The sequence below is a fragment of the Apodemus sylvaticus genome, chromosome 9 (assembly GCF_947179515.1).
Source record: "Apodemus sylvaticus chromosome 9, mApoSyl1.1, whole genome shotgun sequence".
Classification (NCBI taxonomy): domain Eukaryota; kingdom Metazoa; phylum Chordata; class Mammalia; order Rodentia; family Muridae; genus Apodemus; species Apodemus sylvaticus.
In genome coordinates, this window is record NC_067480.1 from 50,166,069 (window position 1) to 50,185,624 (window position 19,556).

General features: G+C 42.3%; 1 protein-coding gene across 9 annotated transcripts in view; it reads left to right on the top strand.

Moving 5' to 3' along the window:
• The window catches only part of Ino80d (INO80 complex subunit D), a 61,644-nt gene that overhangs the window by 24,027 nt on the left and 18,061 nt on the right, over window positions 1-19,556 (top strand). For all 9 annotated transcript variants that reach the window (XM_052191914.1, XM_052191917.1, XM_052191921.1 and 6 more), the window contains 3 exons: window positions 3,094-3,824; window positions 9,862-9,970; window positions 14,422-14,646. In XM_052191914.1, the coding sequence (XP_052047874.1) occupies window positions 3,094-3,824; window positions 9,862-9,970; window positions 14,422-14,646 (1,065 nt within the window). The remainder of the gene's footprint in view (window positions 1-3,093; window positions 3,825-9,861; window positions 9,971-14,421; window positions 14,647-19,556) is intronic.

Below are 19,556 nucleotides of genomic sequence, written 5' to 3' on the forward strand. Positions count from 1 at the left end.
TCTTTCTAGAGGCTGCTGAGATGAGGCACTGCTAGTAAAGGCACTGAGGACCTAGGATCAGTCCTTGGGAAATCACATGGTAGAAGGAAAAAAACAACTCTCCAAAGTTTCTTCTGACTCTGTCGGTGGACCATGGCATGCCTGTGTGTGTCCACACAAACAAACACACACAAATTAAAATGTAATTTAAAAGTTATTTTTTAAAAAGTGAAAAAATGTTCCTTCAAGGTCTGGTGGCTCATGCATGCATAAACCTAGGACTCAGGAGACTGTGAGGGTATCACACGTTCTCCATCAGCAAGCCTTTGCACACACGCACGCATGCACGCACACGCACACAGGACAATATAGCAAGCTGACAATAAGCACTTAAGCTGCTTCTCTTAAAGAGGGAAGATTCTTCCTAACTGAACTAGAATGTTTACTTAGTTCTGCACAGCATTTAACATAAATATATAAAATGAATTTGCCACCTTGTCTGGAGGGAATGATTAATTGATTAGGCTTTTATGAGCTGCCCAGCATTGGTGTTGGGAATCCAAACTCTGGTCCTCATGATTGAGTAGCAAGCATTCTTAACCACCAAGCCATCTCTCTCGCCCTGACTTCTAACTTAGAATACAAAATTCTGCCTTACTGTTCTTTGGTGAGAAACTAATGTTTTCATCAAATGCTGAAAACCATTTGTTTTATTGTTTTTTGATGCTGTATACTGAACTCAGACTCTTGTTCTATCAGTGGCCACCTATCCTAGCCCTTTTTTAGTTGAGATAAAACCATCCCTATGTGGCCCAGGCTGGCCTCAAACTTGTTATCCTCCTGGCTTGATATTCTGAGTAGCTGGACTTGTGTGTGCCACTGTGTGTGACTACTCTGTTTTCCTCTTGATTGTTGGGTTTTGATCCCATGTTTTAAGTAGCCCAGCTTGGCCGTGGACTCCCTCCCTGTACAGGAAGGAAACTGAACTCCTGATGGCCTTGCCTCTACCTCCTGAGTGCTGGGGTTAAAGGCTGGAGCATACCCAGTACTACTGCTGCTGCTTTTTCCTCCTTCCTTCCTTCCTTCTTTCCTTCCTTCCTTCCTTCCTTCCTTCCTTCCTTCCTTCCTTCCTTCCTTCCTTCCTTCCTCCCTTCCTCCCTTCCTCCCTTCCTCCCTTCCTTCCTTCCTTCCTTCTTTCTTCCTTTCCTTCCTCCTTCCCTCCCTCCCTCCCTTCCTTTCTTCCTTTCTTCCTGCCCCTTCCCCTGACTCCTCCTCCTCCTCCTCCTCCTCCTCCTCCTCCTTCTCCTCTTCTTAGTTATTAGCTTTTCCTACCCAACACCATTTTTCCTTACTGCCCTCAGTTTAGGACTCTTTTGTTTAGGATGTGTGTGGGGTCTGGCAGAGTTGCCAGGTCTGCTCAGTTCTGTGGAGATATTGCTTGTTTGCTGCAACAATTGGTTTTGTCTTCAGATAGCTTTGGGACACCCTGACAGATGGGTACATCTCCCTTGGAACTTGATAATCACATTATTATATATAATGCTTTGAAAAGTTTTTTCAGCAGAAACAAGCAACAACAAAATCATTATGTAATTTGGGTTAAGCCGTAATTTTCCAAATTGACATGAGCGTGGAGTACTATTTTTATGGCGCACTTGTTAGCATGCTGTGGGAACAATGTAAAGAATATGGAGTGGAGACTATTCTGTTTCACAAAGCTTGACAGGTTTTCAGAATGGTTAACTGTCATAACAGGTACTTACTTTCTCCGTAGGTATTCTAGTCTTCATGGTGTTTAAGTTACAAAGGTAGCCTGCCTGTTACTGACAGGGTCATCTTTGCGTTTAGCACCTATCTCCATTTGGTCACTTTTCTCTTGGAAAGTAGTTTTGGGCAAATTCACTTTTGTAAATGTAGTGAAGTTGTCTGAATGGAGGCCATTATTTCAGTGCCTACTTCGGCTTAGTACTGGAGGAGACAGTGCTTGCTCTTACTTTTGCCTATGGAGAAGCTCAGTCCACTAACTAACTAACGCTCAGTTCCCTCCACATGGTGCATGCATCTCATGGCACAAGTCAGAACTTTGTTAGCGGATTTTGGTGACTCTCCAGGAATTTATTAGTTCCCACCCTGTGTGTGTGTTTGTGTGTGTGTCTCATGCTATAAGATCTTAGTGAAACTCCAGGAACTTAAGTGGTGTTGGATTTTTTTTTTGTTTGTTTTGGTTTTGTTTTGTTTTGTTTTGTTTTTCAAGATAGGGTTTCTCTGTATAGCCCTAGACATCCTGGAACTCACTCTGTAGACCAGGTTGGCCTCAACTCAAATCTGCCTGCCTCTGCCTCCCAAGTCCTGGGATTAAAGGCATACACCACCACTGCCCAGCTTCGTTAGAGACTTTTAAGTGATCTTCAGACTTGTGATGAATTACTTTGTTTGCTGTGAATAGAAAAACAAAGCCATGTCAGACAGTGCACGCCGCTCACCAGTGGACAGACCTGATTTTGCCTGGCTGCATCTATACTTGAGCAGTTCACTTATGTGCCTTATCAAAATTACAGACTTCAATGACAATTAGTTTTTTCCATTTTATTTTTTTGAAATAGGGTCTTGCTGGGTAGCTCAGGCTAATCTTGTATTGTGGTCCTCCTAAGTGCTGGCATTACAGGCTTGTGCTACCGTATTTCCAGCTGGCTGTCACTTTTGTTTGTTAGCTTCTTTGTTTGTGTCTGTTTTCAAGATAGGGTTTCTCTGAATAGCCTTGGCCACCCTGGAACTTGATCTGTAGTCCAAGGCTTGCTCTTATAGCTATGAACTCAGAGATCCACCTGCCCCTGCCTCCCGAGTGCTGGGATTAAAATCATGTGCCACCATTGCCTGGCTGGCTATAATTTTTTCAATATGGTTTTTAAAGGTAAGAGTCTACATGCTAGCTTTGAACGGCTGCCCCTCCTGCTTCCACCTCTCAAGTGCTCGGATGACAGGCCTGTGCCACCACCCGTGGCCTTGGCCATTCAGTTGTTAGTGTCTTTGGAGCCACATTTTGTCATTTGTACTTATGTTCTGCTTTGTGTATATGTGAAGAACTTCTTCCCATGTTTGTGTGCACTGTTGCAGGTACTGCAACAGCCACCTGCAGGTACTCGGCTTTATCCCGAAAAAAGAGAGGAAGAAAAAGAATGACCCGGTAGACGAGGTGAAGGCCAGGCCCCAGATGGACGCCATGGCCTTTAGCCTGACGGTGCCCACCCTGGCCTTGAAGATGCCCAATGGACTGGACGGCATGTCCCTCTCTCCACCTGGGGCAAGGGTTCCTCTCCACTACCTGGACACTGAGTTGGAAGACCCCTTTGCTTTCAACGAGGAAGACGATGACCTAAAGAAAGGAGTGACTGTGAGAAAAAAGTTGCAGAGCAAGTTGGCTCAGAACCGGCAACGCCAGAGAGAGACAGAGCTTTTAAAAGTTCGGCAAGAGCACTTTAGCACCCCTCCCACACCTCCACAGCAGCACGCCCACCTGTCACCTCTATCTACTTCTTTAAAACCTCCAGCGCCACCACAGGGTTCAGTCTGCAAGTCACCTCAACCTCAGAACACCAGCCTACCAATGCAGGGAGTGGCCCCCACCACACACTCTATAGCACAAACACGGCAGGCCTCTCACAAGAGGCCTCTGCCCCTCCTTTCCTCCAGCCGAGCTCCCATCTCAGACGCCCCCAGGACTGACCGAATCCTCATGAAAGCCACCGCCTTCTCTCCACACTTCTCTTGTATAAGCCGGCTGCAGAGACTGGTGAAACTGTGCACCCAGAAGCATCAGCTGCACGCGGACCTGTTTCCTCACTTAGGTGAGTTGGCCTACCTGTAACTAATGGCTGCCGTGAAATGTGTCTGACCACTCCCAGTAAACATGGTTTTGGATACTTGGTTAAGTAGCTACAGTTCCAAATTGACCATTTAGAATTTTTGTTATAGCTTTTGAAAATTAAATTCTTGAAATTTTAAGTTGTTTTTGACAGTTTCATATACACACGAAAGTATTTTCATTATATTTAATCCCCCCTTGCCTTTTCTTGTCCCTCTATTCCAGTGAATCGTTCTTTCTTTCTTACAAGTCCCTTTTCTACTTCATATTGTTTATGTTTTTGTTTTGTTGGTGTTGCACTAAGTTTAATTAGCTTTGCTTCCCTAGCATGTAGACAGTCGTAGCTTTCATTAATGGTTATAGCAGTATATAAAAAGGGTGGTTGTGTTTGCTTATAGCCTCTGTGTGTTAATTGAAGTTCTGAGTATCTTAGAGAGGGCCTTGATATGCTGCATAGGCTAGCCACTTCTTAGCTCAGGGGACGCCCCTCCCTCAGCCTCTGTGTACTTTGTTATACTATGTGGGCATTGGACACTGTGTCATTGCCCCGGTGTGGCCGCATCATTGCTGTCTGCTCATGGGTTGTCTTTTACACTCGTGGATAGCCGGGTGCAGGGCCATATAACTATTATCTGATCACTCGGGAGGCAGAGGCAGGCGGTTGTCCCAAGTTTGAGCCAGCCTGTTCCAGGAGTTCTAGGACAGCCAGAGTTTGGTAGTGAAACCCAAAAAAGTTAAAACCTGAAACCCTAAAAAAGTTAAAACCTAAAATTTCTCATTGTAGTTCATATTCAGGATTGAAAAATAAGAAAATATAAACAAAACTTATTATTTTATTTTTTAATTCAATTTATTATTTCTGTGTTTGAGTGTGTGTGTGTGTGTGTGTTTTGTAAGTATTAGTGTGTGTAGAGTTCAGAAGAAAGGCTTTTCAAGTCAGGTGGTTTTTTGGTTGGTTTGTTTGTTTTGTTTTTTTGGATTTGGTTTTTTAGAGATAGGGTTTCTCTGTGTAGCCCTGGTTGTCATGGAACTCACTCTGTAGACCAGGCTGGCCTCGAACTCAGGAATCCGCCTGCCTCTGCCTCCCAGAGTGCTGGGATTACAGGCGTGTGCCACCACCACCCGGCTCAAGTCAGGTTTTATGATAAATCTTTTACCATTAAGTCAGATAAAATTCTGATTTTTTTGTTTGTTTATGGTTTTTGTTTGTTTTTGAGACAGCTTTTCTGTGTAGCCCTGGCTGTGCTAGCACCTGCTCCATAGACCAGGCTAGCCATGAACTCAGAGATCCTACCTCTGTCTTCTGAGTATGTGATTAAAGGTGCTCTACCACTGCCTTTTGCTAGAATCCACACACACACACAATTTATTTTGTTTTTAATTATATATGTCCCTCTGAGTTTATTCACACTTGACTTCAGAGTGCCGAGAAGAATGGTGACCCTTGGAGCTGGAGTTATAGAATGCTGGGAACTGAACTCAGGTCTTCTGTAAGAGCAGTGTATGCTCTTAACTACTGAGCCACATCTTCAGCCCCTAGAGCATACTTTTGGATGTGCTGTAAGCTAAAATTCTACCTAGTAGGAAACATTCCTTATTTCCTTTATATGGTATCACTAGAAAGCCAAGTAAAGGGTATGAGTAGGAGGAGAAACGTGAGTGGTCAGCGGGCCAGTGAGAACATTAATTCCCACAATAGATTGGAAATACAGCAGTGACAAAATCTTGTGAGTAAACATGTATTATTATCCATTGCTGGTGACTAGTGTGACTATCATCTAATTACAGAATAATCATTTGGGGGCTTCTGACTCATACCTGTAATGCAGCACTTGGGAGGCTGAGGCATGAGTTTGAGGCTAGGCCAGGTTATAGAGTGAGAACCTGTTTCGTTAAAACAATACAGGGGGCAGAGAGATGGCTCAGCAGTTAAAAACACTTGCCTTTCTTGTAGGATACCTGAGTTTGGGAGACTCACAATCACCTGTAACTCCAGGTCCTAAGGACCTAGTCCCCTCTTCTGGTCTCCAAGAGGATCACACACGAGATGTGCCATACTCTTATATATATACGTACATTAAAAATTTTTATTTTAAATAAGACTATATGGAGAGAATCTGGGTTTGATTCTCATCATCCACATGGTGGCTCACAGCCATCTGTAACTCTTCCTACAGAGAATAGCCTGCACAGATATATTTCAACAAATACTGCTAGGATGGAATCCCAAAATTGAGCTTTATAAATATATTTAAGATTATATATAAACTATAAATAACACATATACTATATGTGTATTTGTATAGTTTTGTGAGGTTTTGTCTGCATGTATGTCTACGTACATACCTACTAGCCATGGAAAGTGGGAAAGAGCATCAGAATCTGAATAAAAGTTCTGGATTTTAGTAAGCAAAAATAATAAAATAATCCCAAACCTATTAAATACCCATTTGTTATGACCTTGGTAAATTCTTTAAAGTAAGTTAAATTAAGTTCCAATTATACATACTTACTCATTACCTCTTTTAAAATTTTGTATAACATGTATTTGCAAGTTAATAAATAATTTTGTCATATACAGCATAATTTATCATGGCTAAATTATTTCCAGTTTGTATTTGTTACCTTAAACTATTGTAGATGCATAGCTTTGCAGCAAAGTAATTACTGTCGCATCTTTAATTTTTTTCTTAAAATAACAAAAAATCTATTTGCATGAATCATGTGGAGGGAAGGGGAGCAGGCCAGACAGCTGGTGTATTCGTGGCCATCAGAGGACAGCGGGCAGAGTCTGTCTCTCCCACCTCCACTTGGGTTCTGAACTTGTTCATCAGGCTTGTGCAAAAAATGGCTTTAACCTCTGAGCAATCTCAGCTGTGTTTTTCTTTTTCTCTATTTAGAAAAGTGTATGTATGTATAACCGTGGACTTTACCCATGCCCCAGTTCCTGAAATAATGACTCCGAGATTAATTATATATGAATGAATGCCTAGGCCGTCCGTGATCTTGGGCTTGTCTCCCGACTATCTTGTAGCTTGATTAATCCATTTATTCTATGAGTGCCACATGGCTGGTTACCTCTTCTCAGTTTTATGCATCTATCGCCTCAGAGTTTGGGGGTGAAATCTCTTTCCGCCCTAACTATCCCAGGGTTCCTCTCTCCCTACTGGAACTACCACCTCCTATTTCTTGTCTCAGCTCATTGGCCAATAAGCCTTTTATTGATAGGTGATGCTTCCACACAGTACAGAAGAGATTCTCTCTTCGTGTATGTGTATACATGTATATGCATGCACATGATTGTAGAAGCCAGGTCTATATTGGGTGTCTACTAGCATTCATTCATTCAAACATATATACACATATACATACACATACACACACTCATATCAGTGAAAACAATTAAAAGAAAGAAAGCAAATGCTATTGAGGGGTGTAGACGTAGATGCTTGTAGCATGCATGAGACCTGTGCATGGGTTTGATTCCCAGTATTGTATAAACCTGATGTAGAGTAATACCTGTAATCCCAGTACTTGGGAGATGGACGCAGGAGGATCAAGAGTTTAATTCATCTTTTACTACATAGTGCGTTCATGACCAGCCAAGGCTACACGAGAGTTTGCCTCAAAACTAAAGTAATGTAAGCTAAACTAAATTCAATGAAGCAAAAGCATTTTATTCATGTTGCACCCAAAACTATCATCAGCCTTTCTTCACACAGCAGAGGAGCTTCATGCACAAGTCCTGTTTGGTCATACAGTATGCTAGATGGTACTCAGGGCTGAGCTGTAATAAAGCAAATCATGTTGGAGAGATAAGAATGCCTTAAGTACAACTTCCGTCTGTGTACTGCACCCTTCCTGCCCTTCCTGCACCTGTCTCACTCTGAGAGCCTCTCCATGCCATGGTTCATGAGAAGACGTAGTGGCTACCACCATGGCACCCACACCGTTGCTGTCAGCAGTCCACAGGCCTCAGTGCCAGCAGTACCTTCCTCAGATTGAGAAAGTAGTGTTGATGTGTAGACTCTGGGATGTACTGACAATATTTAGCAATATAGCTGAATGTTTCTTTATATGTTTTAAAAAAGATTTATTTCACGTATATGAGTACACTATAGCTGTCTTCAGACATACCAGAAGAGGGCATCAGATCCTGTTACATTTGGTTGTGAGCCACCATGTGGTTGCTGGGAATTGAACTGAGAGACCTCTAGAAGAGTAGTCAGTGCTCTTAACAGCTGAGCAGCCTCTCCAGCCCTTATTTATATGTTTTATGAAGCAATATTTATCTTGCATGTATTTATTTGCCTTTTCATTTTTATTGGCCCTTTTACTGATTGCTAGAGCTGTTAGCACATAACTCGTATTTATGTAAACCCCCTTCGTCAATATCTGTTCCAAATATCTGCAAGACTGTTTTTTTGAATACATTTATTTATTTATTTATTTATTTATTTATTTATTTATTTTGTGTGTGTGTGTGTGTGTGTGTGTGTGTGTGTGTGTGTGTGTGTGCTGAGTACCATGGAATATGTACAGAGGTCAGAGTACAGTTTGGAGAGTTGCTCCTTTCCTTCCATGTGGGTTCTGGAGACTGAATTCACATGAGTCTTGGCTGCATTTGCCCTCACTTCTTCAGCTCCCTGCCCACTCCTGATTGTTTTATCCTTGAATTCAGAGTGTCCTTTCTCAGTCTTCTGAGTGCTGTGCTTTACAGTCTATGAGCTACCACACCTGGTGTGTGTGTGTGTGTGTCTGTGTGTGTAAATCCAAGCATATTAGAGATCTAAGGCTCTTTGGAGAAATCAGACATTGTAGTGTTCTCAGGGTACCATTTGTAGTCCACATTCAAGTCAGTGAGAACACATTAAGAAAACTCCATTCTGTGGTTCACTCTATGGCTGCTCAGGGCTAGTCCTAAAGGCCTGCTTGACACTGACAGTTGCTTTCAAGGAGGAGAAACACATCTACCCTTTATACTGCTGACCGACCACATAGACACTCACTTTTTCTTGCCAGGCGACATTAGTTACTTTTTTCACTCCTCCCCTTTATCTCCTGAGATAGGACTTCTCTTTGTGTAGCCTGACTGGCCTGGAACTCAATTGTAGATCAGACTGGCCTCATACCCACAGAGATCCACCTGCCTCTGTCTGCCTCAGCCTCCCCAGTGTCGAGATGAGGGGCACGAGCCCAGTCGGTTTTTTCTTATCCTGTTTTCCTTTTTCCTGGTTTGTGTCGGTTTGCTTTTGGTTTTTTTTTTTTTTTTTTTTTTGAGTCAGGGGCTCCCGAATCTCAGGCTGTCCTTGAACTCCTGAGCTGAGGATAACTTTGAACTTGTGATCCTCCCACCTCCCATCTTTCAAGCACTGGGATCACAGGCATGTGGCACCATGCTTGGTTTCAGGTCCTGTTGGGGATTATGCCTAGTGCTTTGTGCATTCTAGCCAAGTGCTCCCACAGAGTAAGCCACAGCACCAGCTGTGACTTTGATGTTGTGCTTCCAATGTTTTAGTGTTAGTGTATGACGTATTGATATTTGAATGATTTTATATATTAGGAGCTCTGTCTCTTTGCTCCTGTTGTTTCTAAATGATTAAAAAGTGTATTATGAAGCCCATTCTTGAAATATAGCATAGCCTTACTGTTAAAATGTTGTAGTTTCAAGCTGAGTGTATATCAGATTCTTTTGTAAGGACAGAGGTTCGTTGGTAGCCGCCAAGTGCACTGTGGTAGAAGTGCTCTAGGTATTGCTTATATATTTTAGACAGTGTTTTTGTCAGGATTTTATTGTTTTAAAATTTTATTGCATACATTTTTTTATTGATGGGGGGAATGTGTGCCACTGCACATATGTGGTCAGAAGACAATGCGTGGAAGTTGGTGCTGTCCTACATTGTGGCTCCCTGGGATTGAACTCAGGTAGTGAGTGCCTTGTTACTATCTTGCCAGTCTTTGTGTAAATCTTAAATAAATTAGTGTTTGGTCTAACCTGTCATCTGCACTGTCTGCTGCAGGGTTGGACTGGTCTGAGGAAAGCGGAGAGGAATTGGAGGACTCAGATCAGGCTTCGCCATATCAGGTCGCATGGTCCATCCGAGAAACCCTCAGACACGAAAGACACACGTAAGCTGTCCTTAGTAATTTGCCTTTTTCCTGTCTGTTCCAATGTTGTTGTTTTGTTTTGTTTTGTTTTTTAAATTTTACTATGCTATAGGTAGGTTTAGTTAGTCAAACTTAATTCAACTTGGGAATCAATGGATTGTATTGTTCTAGCAAAGTTAACTTTGATGTTTTCTTGCTAAATATCTTTCCCTATCTTTCCCACTTGCTGATGTTTAATATAACAGAATTGAAAGGAATCTTGAAGATTATTTGATGTAATTTCATCTTATAAAAGTGGAAACCATATCCAGGAAGCTAAGGCACTTGATTGCGGTCATGCTGAGGGTTGGCTGGAGTTCCGCCATGCTGGAACTTGATCAGGGTCACTCTGAGGGTCGCCCTGAGTCCGCCATGCTTTATACCCCATGCCTGTGATAGCTAGAAATAGTGCTTTCTATTTTACTCCTCTTGTGCTAAGTGCTCTGAAGGTAACTCCTCTTAGTTGAACTTCGCTTATCAAATGCTGGTTCAGAATTCTTAAGAGGCCCACATCAGTGTTTTTCCCAGTGTCCTTTGTAAAGGAGTTATTGGTCAGAGGTCTGCAGATGATGGGTGTGTGTCTTCTTAGTGACTGCTTTAGCAATACAAAGAAAACAGTTGGTGCACTGTGAGCAAACAGAATGTCCTCTTTGGTGGTGGGGCTGGAAGATGATTGCTCTTAGACTGAGCTAATCCTTTATTTAAAGACTTGGGGTCTACATAAAAACCCAATGAAATAGAGACCAGCACATTTGATATCTGATACAGATCCATCCCTGGAAGTTCACAGCCTCCTAGTATGGACATAGAGTTTATCTTATGCCCCTTGAATTTGTAAGAACGTGATAGATTAGTACAACAGGAAATGGAAAATGATTTTGTAGAGACTGGTTATAAACCAAGACTACATGGAAGCAAATTATAGTCAAAAGCTTATTTGCACTTGGAACTGGAGCAAAGGGAGTTAGTTGGGTTTTATTAATAGGCAATGACAAGAGGTTGCAGTAGCATATGCATTCATTCCTGCTCTTGGGTTTGATTCCCAGCACAGTATTCTGAGACACTTAGCCCAGAGAGAGTGTTGAGAGCTGCAATTCCATTTCATGCTTCAGGATGGCTGCCTCCTACTTCTGTGCTCTTTGAGCTAAAACATACAATAGGGTTGTCATGCTTAGCTTCGTAGGTACAGACCCATCAGGTACACATCATGTCCACTGACTTGACTTCAGAGGTTTGAGGTCAGTGCTACAAATGGTGGATTAACCAACGGAGCACCCACCTAGTACTTGAGATAAATGACAGCAGATAGAAGCCATTTATTTCTACTTTAATTCTTGGGCCAGCCTGGGTGTCAGTTGGGGTGGATTGCTCAGTGGAAGCAGTGTGTGTTCTGTCTTTGCCTTTTTCTCTTACAGAATTGTTGAGAGACAGTGCCCTTGTTGTTTGAGGCTCACACATTCCTCAGCTCTCTCCCTTGAGACAGGGTTTCTCTGTGTAGCCCTGGCTGTCCTGGAACTCACTCTGTAGACCAGGCTGTCCTCGAACTCAGAAATCTGCCTGCCCCTGCCTCCCAAGTGCTGGGATTAAAGGCGTGTGCCACCACCGCCTGTCTTAAACTATCTTCTTACTACTTGCCCAGCTTTAGTGTAGTGTGTGTGTGTGTGTGTGTGTGTGTGTGTGTGTGTTGTGTGTACATGCATTGGCCTACTCTGGCTCGCTCTGTCTTATTCCTTTCAGATCAGGTTTCTCGATGAACCTAATGCTAGTCTGGTTGTCACCAAGACTGCTAGCAGTCCCCATGCCCACCTATTAGGGTTATAGGTGTGTGCACCACGCCCCCACCCCTTTTTGTTAGATTAATTTATTTTATTGTATGAGTTTTCATCCTGCCTCACTACATATATCCCTGGTACCCAGGAAGATAAGAGTGGGGCCTTGATACCCTGCAACTGGATGTTGAGAGCCACCCTGGGGGACTGGGAATGAAAACCAGGTACTCTAAGAATAACACACTTGTTAATCCCCGAGCCATCTCTTCCCCTCTTCACTCCCATCCTCACATGGCATGGGTTCTGGGCATCCACACTCAGACCCTCACACATACACAGCGCCTGTTCTTACCCGCTGAGCACTTGCCACCTTTTTCTTTATTTTTTTGGTTGCTGAGACAGGTTTCTGTACAAAGCCCTGGCTATTCTAGAACTCTCAATGTAGACAAAGCTGGCCTCAAACTTAGAGATCCTCCTGTGTCTCTGACTGCTGGCGTTAAAGGCAAGCACTACCATGTCTGGCTGTTATCCATTTCTGTAAATGCCTATAAAGATTCTCCTCATCTTTGAAATTAAGTTCACCTCTCCTTCAGCCTCCCCTCTTGGGAACTGAGCCTCTTGACCACTGGATGAGTGCTCTTCTGCTGAGCTGTGTGACAGCCCTTTTTGTTTCTTAATTTGGGGACAGGGTCATGCCAAGTTGCTCAGGGTGGACCAGAATTCACCCTACAGGTCCACATGGTCTTTAACTTGGGAACCTTCTGCCTCAGCCTCCTGAGCAGCTGGAAATACAGGCTGGTGCCACCAGGCCTGGCACTAAACTCTTAACTTGGCATTTAGATTTAGAAACTTGAGCTGTCCTTCCTCCCTCCATTCTGTCCCTTCTTAACTCAGTACTTACCACGTGCACTTCCCGTCCTGTCTCCAGTGCTCCATCTGTGGGAGGTCTCCTGATGTCTGTCCTCAGTATGGATACTTTCCTCAAGGCTAGCGCTCCTGCTCCTTTGCAGCTCGAGCCTTTCATTCAGCAGCGAGCCCCAGTGACTCCTTTCCATACCTCTGCCTCCAGCTTACAGTTTGTCATATTCATCGATAGGACATTCATAGCACCCATTGGCCCTGCTAGAACTCTGCAGTGTGGACCTCAGTGAGACTCTGAGGAATAACTGGAACATAAGCTCCTTCTTAGCCTCTCAGCAGGGGATCTTCCTGAAGGCCTGGGAACCTGACCTTTGAAGACACTCCTAGATTTTCCCTCCCAGACACACTCTGGCTAACCGGGAACTCACTGTGTAGTCTGAGCTAGCAGTGAATTTGGGATTGCAAACTTGTGCCACTGTACTTGGCTGGACAGCCCCCTCCCACCATGCCCCCCCCCCAATCTTAGTTTTCTGTTTTGTTGATTTTGTTTTTGTTTTTGTTTTTTTTTCAATAAAGGCTCACCATGAATACAAACTTAGCCCTGATTTCAAGGCAATCCTCCTGCCTCTGTCTCCTGAATATGTCACCAAGCCCTGAGATATTTTTTCTGTCCTGTGTTAGAGACTTGAGCCTCTAACACAAGGTCTCTCTGCCCCACTCCCTGTGTTAATTACTGGTTCTGGCCTCTTTTGCGTGATTCCGTTTGGGAATGGATTTCTCTTGTGTAAATCTCATGGCAAACTCTTTTCTGTTTGGTTCTCCTGTGGTGGTTACCATAATAGACAGACACACAGTAGATGTTCAGTAAATGAAAAGATAGAGGTATGAGCCTTAAATTTCTGTATTTATAGTAGAAACTATACTATAAAGGACATGTTTCTAGGAGATATTCTAAACAGATGTTTATACAATAGCACGCTGTGGGCTGATATGGAGTCAGCTGCCACCCTGTAACAAAATAAAAACAAATACTGAGCCGCAGGAGACAGGCAGTGTTAATGCCCTTTCTCTGGGGGTGCCAGTGTAGTGCTTATTTATAATAGAAGATAAAGACGATCATGTGACAGCAGTGTTCCAGTAAAGTGCAGTGTTCGTAACAATAAAAAATGAGGTCAAATCTGTCCTATACAAAAGTTGCCATTTTGCCCTCGATGCTGGTTGGCAATACTGTGCAAGCACAGCACAGCACTGTTGGCTTAGAAGGACGGACCCTCCGCATCCTTTCCGGAAAATACTTAAATTGGGATCAGTAGTCGGTCACATTAGCAAGGTAGGAAACTCACCCTGGCCTGTGATAACAGTGTAGATGTCTCCCCCGTCGTCGCTCCACGGCAGTTCCACGGTTCTGTGCTATACATTCTCCAAGTGAGAAGAGATGCCATAAACCAGAACATGTAAAGTGTAGCGCTTAGTGAGTGCTATTGGAAGTGACTGCTCGGTTTCTGCGGTGTCAGTTTTCATGAAGGTACAATGTCTGTATCCTCTAAGTGAGCAGGGGTAGAGAAGTGATTGGCCTTCCTGCGCCCACCGCCCGCCCTGGTGTGGTAGAGCCAGGCCTGCCAGGATGAGCACCGACTTGTGCCTGTTGTCAGCGCGCCTAGAATTTCTCCTGGTTTCCTAAGTTTGCGTTGTCATGCCACAGAAGTGCTGACCTTGTGTATTCACCCCCTTGTTTGTTTTTACGCCCCCTTTCTTACACGAACCTTCCATGTAATCAGTTTCCCCTTCACCCGCACTTTCCAGGTCAGATGACGACGACGTGGAGAGCAGGAGCTCCAGGGTGACCCAACTTTGCACTTACTTTCAGCAGAAATACAAGCACCTCTGCCGCCTGGAGCGGGCAGAGGCTCGACAAAAGAAATGCCGGCATACATTTAGGAAGGCGCTGCTGCAGGCGGCCAGTAAGGAGCCCGAGTGCACTGGTCAGCTGATCCAAGAACTGCGGAGAGCGGCGTGCAGCCGAGCCAGGTTAGCGAGCAAGCGCACGGAGGCAGGGCCTCCCTTCCCTTCTCAGGCCGTGGCTCCCACTTTGCCTTATTCACCTTTGAGGGATAGCTGGGGCACTGTGTGAGGTGAGCACTTAAGTCCCAGTAGTTGAGGGCCGTGCAGTGTTTGGTTTTGTTGTTCAGAAGGAGTGCTACCTCGGAGGTAGGTAGGGTAGCACAGTCTTGAACTGACAAATGAAAGCATTTACTAGTTCTTTGATTCCGCGAGTTGCATTAGAATTATTCATTGAAGAGATTTGAGAATGTTATTTCTCTTGCTTTTGTTAGCTTTGTGACTCTGTTTCATCCAGGCCTGCTTCTAACTCTGGATCCTCCTGCCTCTGCCTCCGCCTCCTGAGTACTGAGATTAGAGCAGACACTACTTCATCTGACTGACAATGTTAGCTATCTTAAAAAAATAAACAAAAGCAAGATATTGCAATGCTTAAATTTTTCCTGTTATTTAAATTAATAATTATTATTTTTAAAAAATCAATCTTTTAACTATAACCTAGTAGTTTTACTTTATAATAAAACACCTTTTATTATAGAAGGTATGTTAGAATGTTCTGTATTATATAGAAGTTGTGTTAGCTCTGCCTTCTTTTAATATGCATATTACCTTGTGTTCATAAGAGTTGTTGTTGCTGGTTTTGGTTTTTTGTTTTTGTTTTTGTTTTTGTTTTATTTTTGTGTTTTTCGAGACAGGGTTTCTCTTTTGTAGCCCTGGCTGTCCTGGAACTCATTCTTTTGACAAGGCTGGCCTTGAACTCAGAAATCCACCTGTCTCTGCTTCCCAAGTGCTGAGATTAAAGGCGTGCGCCACCACCACCTGGTGGTTGTTTCTTTTTGTTCTTTCTGTCTCTCTGGCTCAATGTATAAATACATACGTACATACTCAGGCCCATCTTAAACTTGTGCTTCCTGTTCTCTGTCTCAGAAGTACTGGGATTCCAGGCATGTGCCACCAAACCTAGGAAAACAATTTTTAGTGACTGTGTAATATAGAGATCATTCTTTAGACTTTTTCTCTTTTATGTATTTAAGTTAAAATTGACCTGTATTGTTGAAAAGGTCATTGTTGGTCTGTTTTTCCACCAGTGTCCCAGTTCCCCAATAATAGCTTGGACGCTTGTTATTTAATTAAAAAATGCCTACGCCATAAGCTAGGCCTGTTCCCACTAGGTTGTAAGTTATATTAACTTAACCATTTAACTATTCTATGTCTGGCATGTGGCTAGTTACCTCTCCTTAGTTTCATATATCCAACTTCCTCAAGTCCAGGTCTGTAGTCTTCTGTACCCGACTATCCCAGAGTTCCTCTCTCTTTCTGTGGGATGGTCCACCTTCTAATCCTGCTCAGCTTATTGGCCATTAGATTTTTATTGACAGGTGATGCTTCTATACACTACACAAGAGATTCCTCCTACATCATATACCTGTAATTCCAACACTGTGTGTGTCGGGAACAGAAGGCATGAACTCAACTCCAGCTAGCTGGTTGAAACTACATCCTAAACAAATAAACACCACCACCCCCAGCACAAAACATAAAGATCTGTATCCAGTTTTTCTTCTTAGAAATATATGATGACCATTCTCCTAAATTCATTTGAAAATACAGTTTAATAGCATTTATATAATATGTTAAAAAAATCTGAATATTAGAAATTATTTTTATGCTATTTTGATGTAGGAAATTTTATAATAATTAAGTTATGTATTTTTTAAAAAAGATAGTTTGTGTTTATAACCTAAAATTGTAATTTAAATTTTATATTCTCATTTATACAGGATTCTAAAATATATATATTTATTATAGTTATAACTATTAATTGGTTTTACCTGAAATACATATTTAAAGCATTGAGTTAAACATTTCTTAACATCTCACTTTAAGGAAATGTCTTTTTTTTCCATTTCTTTTGTCAGGAAACAGTCTTGTCATGTTAACTTGACTGTCTTAGAACTTGATTTACAGCCAGGCAGTGGTGGCACACGCCTGTAATCCCAGCACTTTGGGAGGCAGAGGCAGGTGGATATCTGAGTTCGAGGCCAGCCTGGTCTACAGAGTGAGTTCCAGGACAGCCAGGGCTATACAGAGAAACCCTGTCTTGAAAAACAAAAACAAAACAAAAAAAACCCCAACCAACTAACCAAATGAACAAACAAACAAAAAAACAAAACAAAACAAAAAACCAAGAACTTGATATACAGCCCAGGCTGGCCTCAAACTTAAAGTAATACCACCTCTGCTTTCAAGTGCTAGAATTACAGCACATGCCCTCCTGCCCAGCTAAGGAGCCAGTTTTCAGACTTAGAATATCAAGCTCTGATTTAAAAAAAATTATTATTTTTAGTTTGTATCATTTTAGGTGGAAACTTTGTGTGTGTGTGTGTGTGTGTGTGTGAGAGAGAGAGAGAGAGAGAGAGAGAGAGAGAGAAATAAGTTTACATACAAAAAGATGTTACTGATTTAACTATTGAATATTGAAAAATATTAGTCTATATACTCTTAATTTTTCTATTTTAGTCATGAGTCACTTGAATAAGTTTCCCACTCCACACAGTAATTTCTGTGAATACAGAAGCAATGTCATATGTTTCATTCTGAGATCTTCAGTTGATTCAGAGATGAATAGAATTTTAACATGTGGCAGTCTATTCTCTATTTGATAGTTTACTCAGTTCAACCGTTTTTTTCCTAATGCTTTAGAAGTCTGTTCACTGTATAATATCAGTAGGAATTATATCTGCAGCATAACACAGTTATGCGCGTAGGCATTGCATCCCCCAGTTGGTTCTAATTTATAATAATGATCGTATCCAAGATATAAGGGTCTGTACAGTGAGTTTGAGGCAATCTGGTACCGTAAAAAGCTGTATCTGACTTTTTCCTTGTGGGTAGTTATGTGGGCTTTAACCCGGGATCACAGTGCACTGGGGACCATCCCTCCAGCTTTTTCTCTGACTCATAAGTTGCTTTCAGAACACCTCCCAAACCAGCTTCAGTGTTTTGTTTTGTTTTTTAATTAATGATGTGTTACCAGATAATAAAATATCAAGTTGGACTGCTGGGCGATGCAGCTTAGTGGTTGAGTATTTGGATCAGGAAGTGTGAGGTTTTTTTTTTGGATTTGTTTTTTTTTCGAGACAGGGTTTCTCTGTATAGCCCACTGTCCTGGAACTCAGAAATCCGCCTGCCTCTGCCTTCCAAGTGCTGGGATTACAGGCGTGCGCTACCACCGCCCGGCTGAGCGAGAGGTTCTCAGTTCCAGTCTCGGTACTGGTACACAAAACAGACAAACAAACCAAAGGGTCTATAGCTCCCTACAGCCTCCACACTGCTTATGCCATTTGTCTTTAGTTACTTCACCCATGATTAATGACACAGGAATTCTCTGTGTTTGATTAGCACTATTTTGGTAATATTGTATTTAATACCATAGTGATTGTAGCATGTTCATAGAGATAATGAAATTCTGACTTTGGATTTATGAGACAGATGGGTAAACTGAGAGAAGGAGAGGGAGAGAGATAGATGCAAATTTGTAACCCCAGAATTTAGGAAGTAAGCTCAGGAATTCAGTCATTCTTAGCAACTTAGAGCTTACCTAAGACCAGCCTGAGTGGCATGAGACTGTTTTGTTTGTTTGTTTTAATAAAAGAAAAGAGAGAAGCAAGGAAATATATTACACATATTGGGTTTGGTAGATAGCTCAGTAGATTATTAAAGTGTTCAGTGAAATTATCTGTTTTATATTGAGTACCATGTGGTATAAAAATCTAGACCAAGCAATTTGGGGCATAGCTGCTAATATAATACAGCTTTCCTTATGGAAAATTGTGCATTTTTTATAGGCTAACATTAATAGTATAAACACCTTTTCTAGGAGTAGCGGGAAGCACACTGTCAGCACGAGCTGCAGTTGCGTGTTGCTCATTGAGGTTGTCTGTATGTCGTGGTGTTCAGCATCAATCCCAGCACCAACAGAAAAAGAAAAGAAATTTAATATTCTGTTCGTTTGTTTGTTTTGAGACAGGGTCTCACTATGTAGCTTTGGCTGACCTGGAATTCTCTATATAAACCAGACTGGCTTCAAATTAAGGACCAGCAAGATGGTTTAGTAGGTAATCGCCTGCTTCTGCCTTCTGAGTCCTGGATTAAAGGCCTGTGCCACTCTTCCCAGGAAGACATTAGATATTCCAGCCGTCCACTTTTCTACCTTTTTAAAGTCTTTTTCTACTCTAAAATTTGCACTCTAGTGCGTGTATATATGTGTGTGTGTGGGGGGGGGGGAGGGCGAGGGAGCAAATAGCAGGTTTGAGTTCTCTTCTTTTACCATGTATGTTTTGGAGACCAAACTCAGATTCTAGATTTGAGGCAAGCACACTTTTACCTAATTGAGCCATTTTGCTGGTCCTTAGAAGTCTTTGTTTTTTGGAGAGTCTCATAGCCAGAGCTGCACTGAGCTCCTGCTTCTCCTGCCTCTAGCACCTTCCTAGTGCTACCGCTGTAGCCTTGCCTCCCAGTGTCTGCTTTCGGTAGAGCCTAATTCAGACATTGCTTACAGATGAGATAGAAGTTTAAATGCTTATATAACAAGTGATTTAAGTTAAGATAGTATTCAAATAATGAATCATGGAATTGTAAGCCTTATAAGTATTTCAAAGTAAGCACATTTTGAAGGATATATGAGGAATGTATGAAGGATATATGAAACTTAAACCATTTCAGAATATTCACATCCCCTTTCCCATTTGACACTAAGGTGTTTGTAAAAATAACTTTTACCTGATGTAATTGCTGTCTCCAAGGCTTATTGCCTCTGTCTGCTAACCTAGGCCTAGTCCTGGAAGCTGCTAGCCTCTGTATAATCTTATCTAGACCTA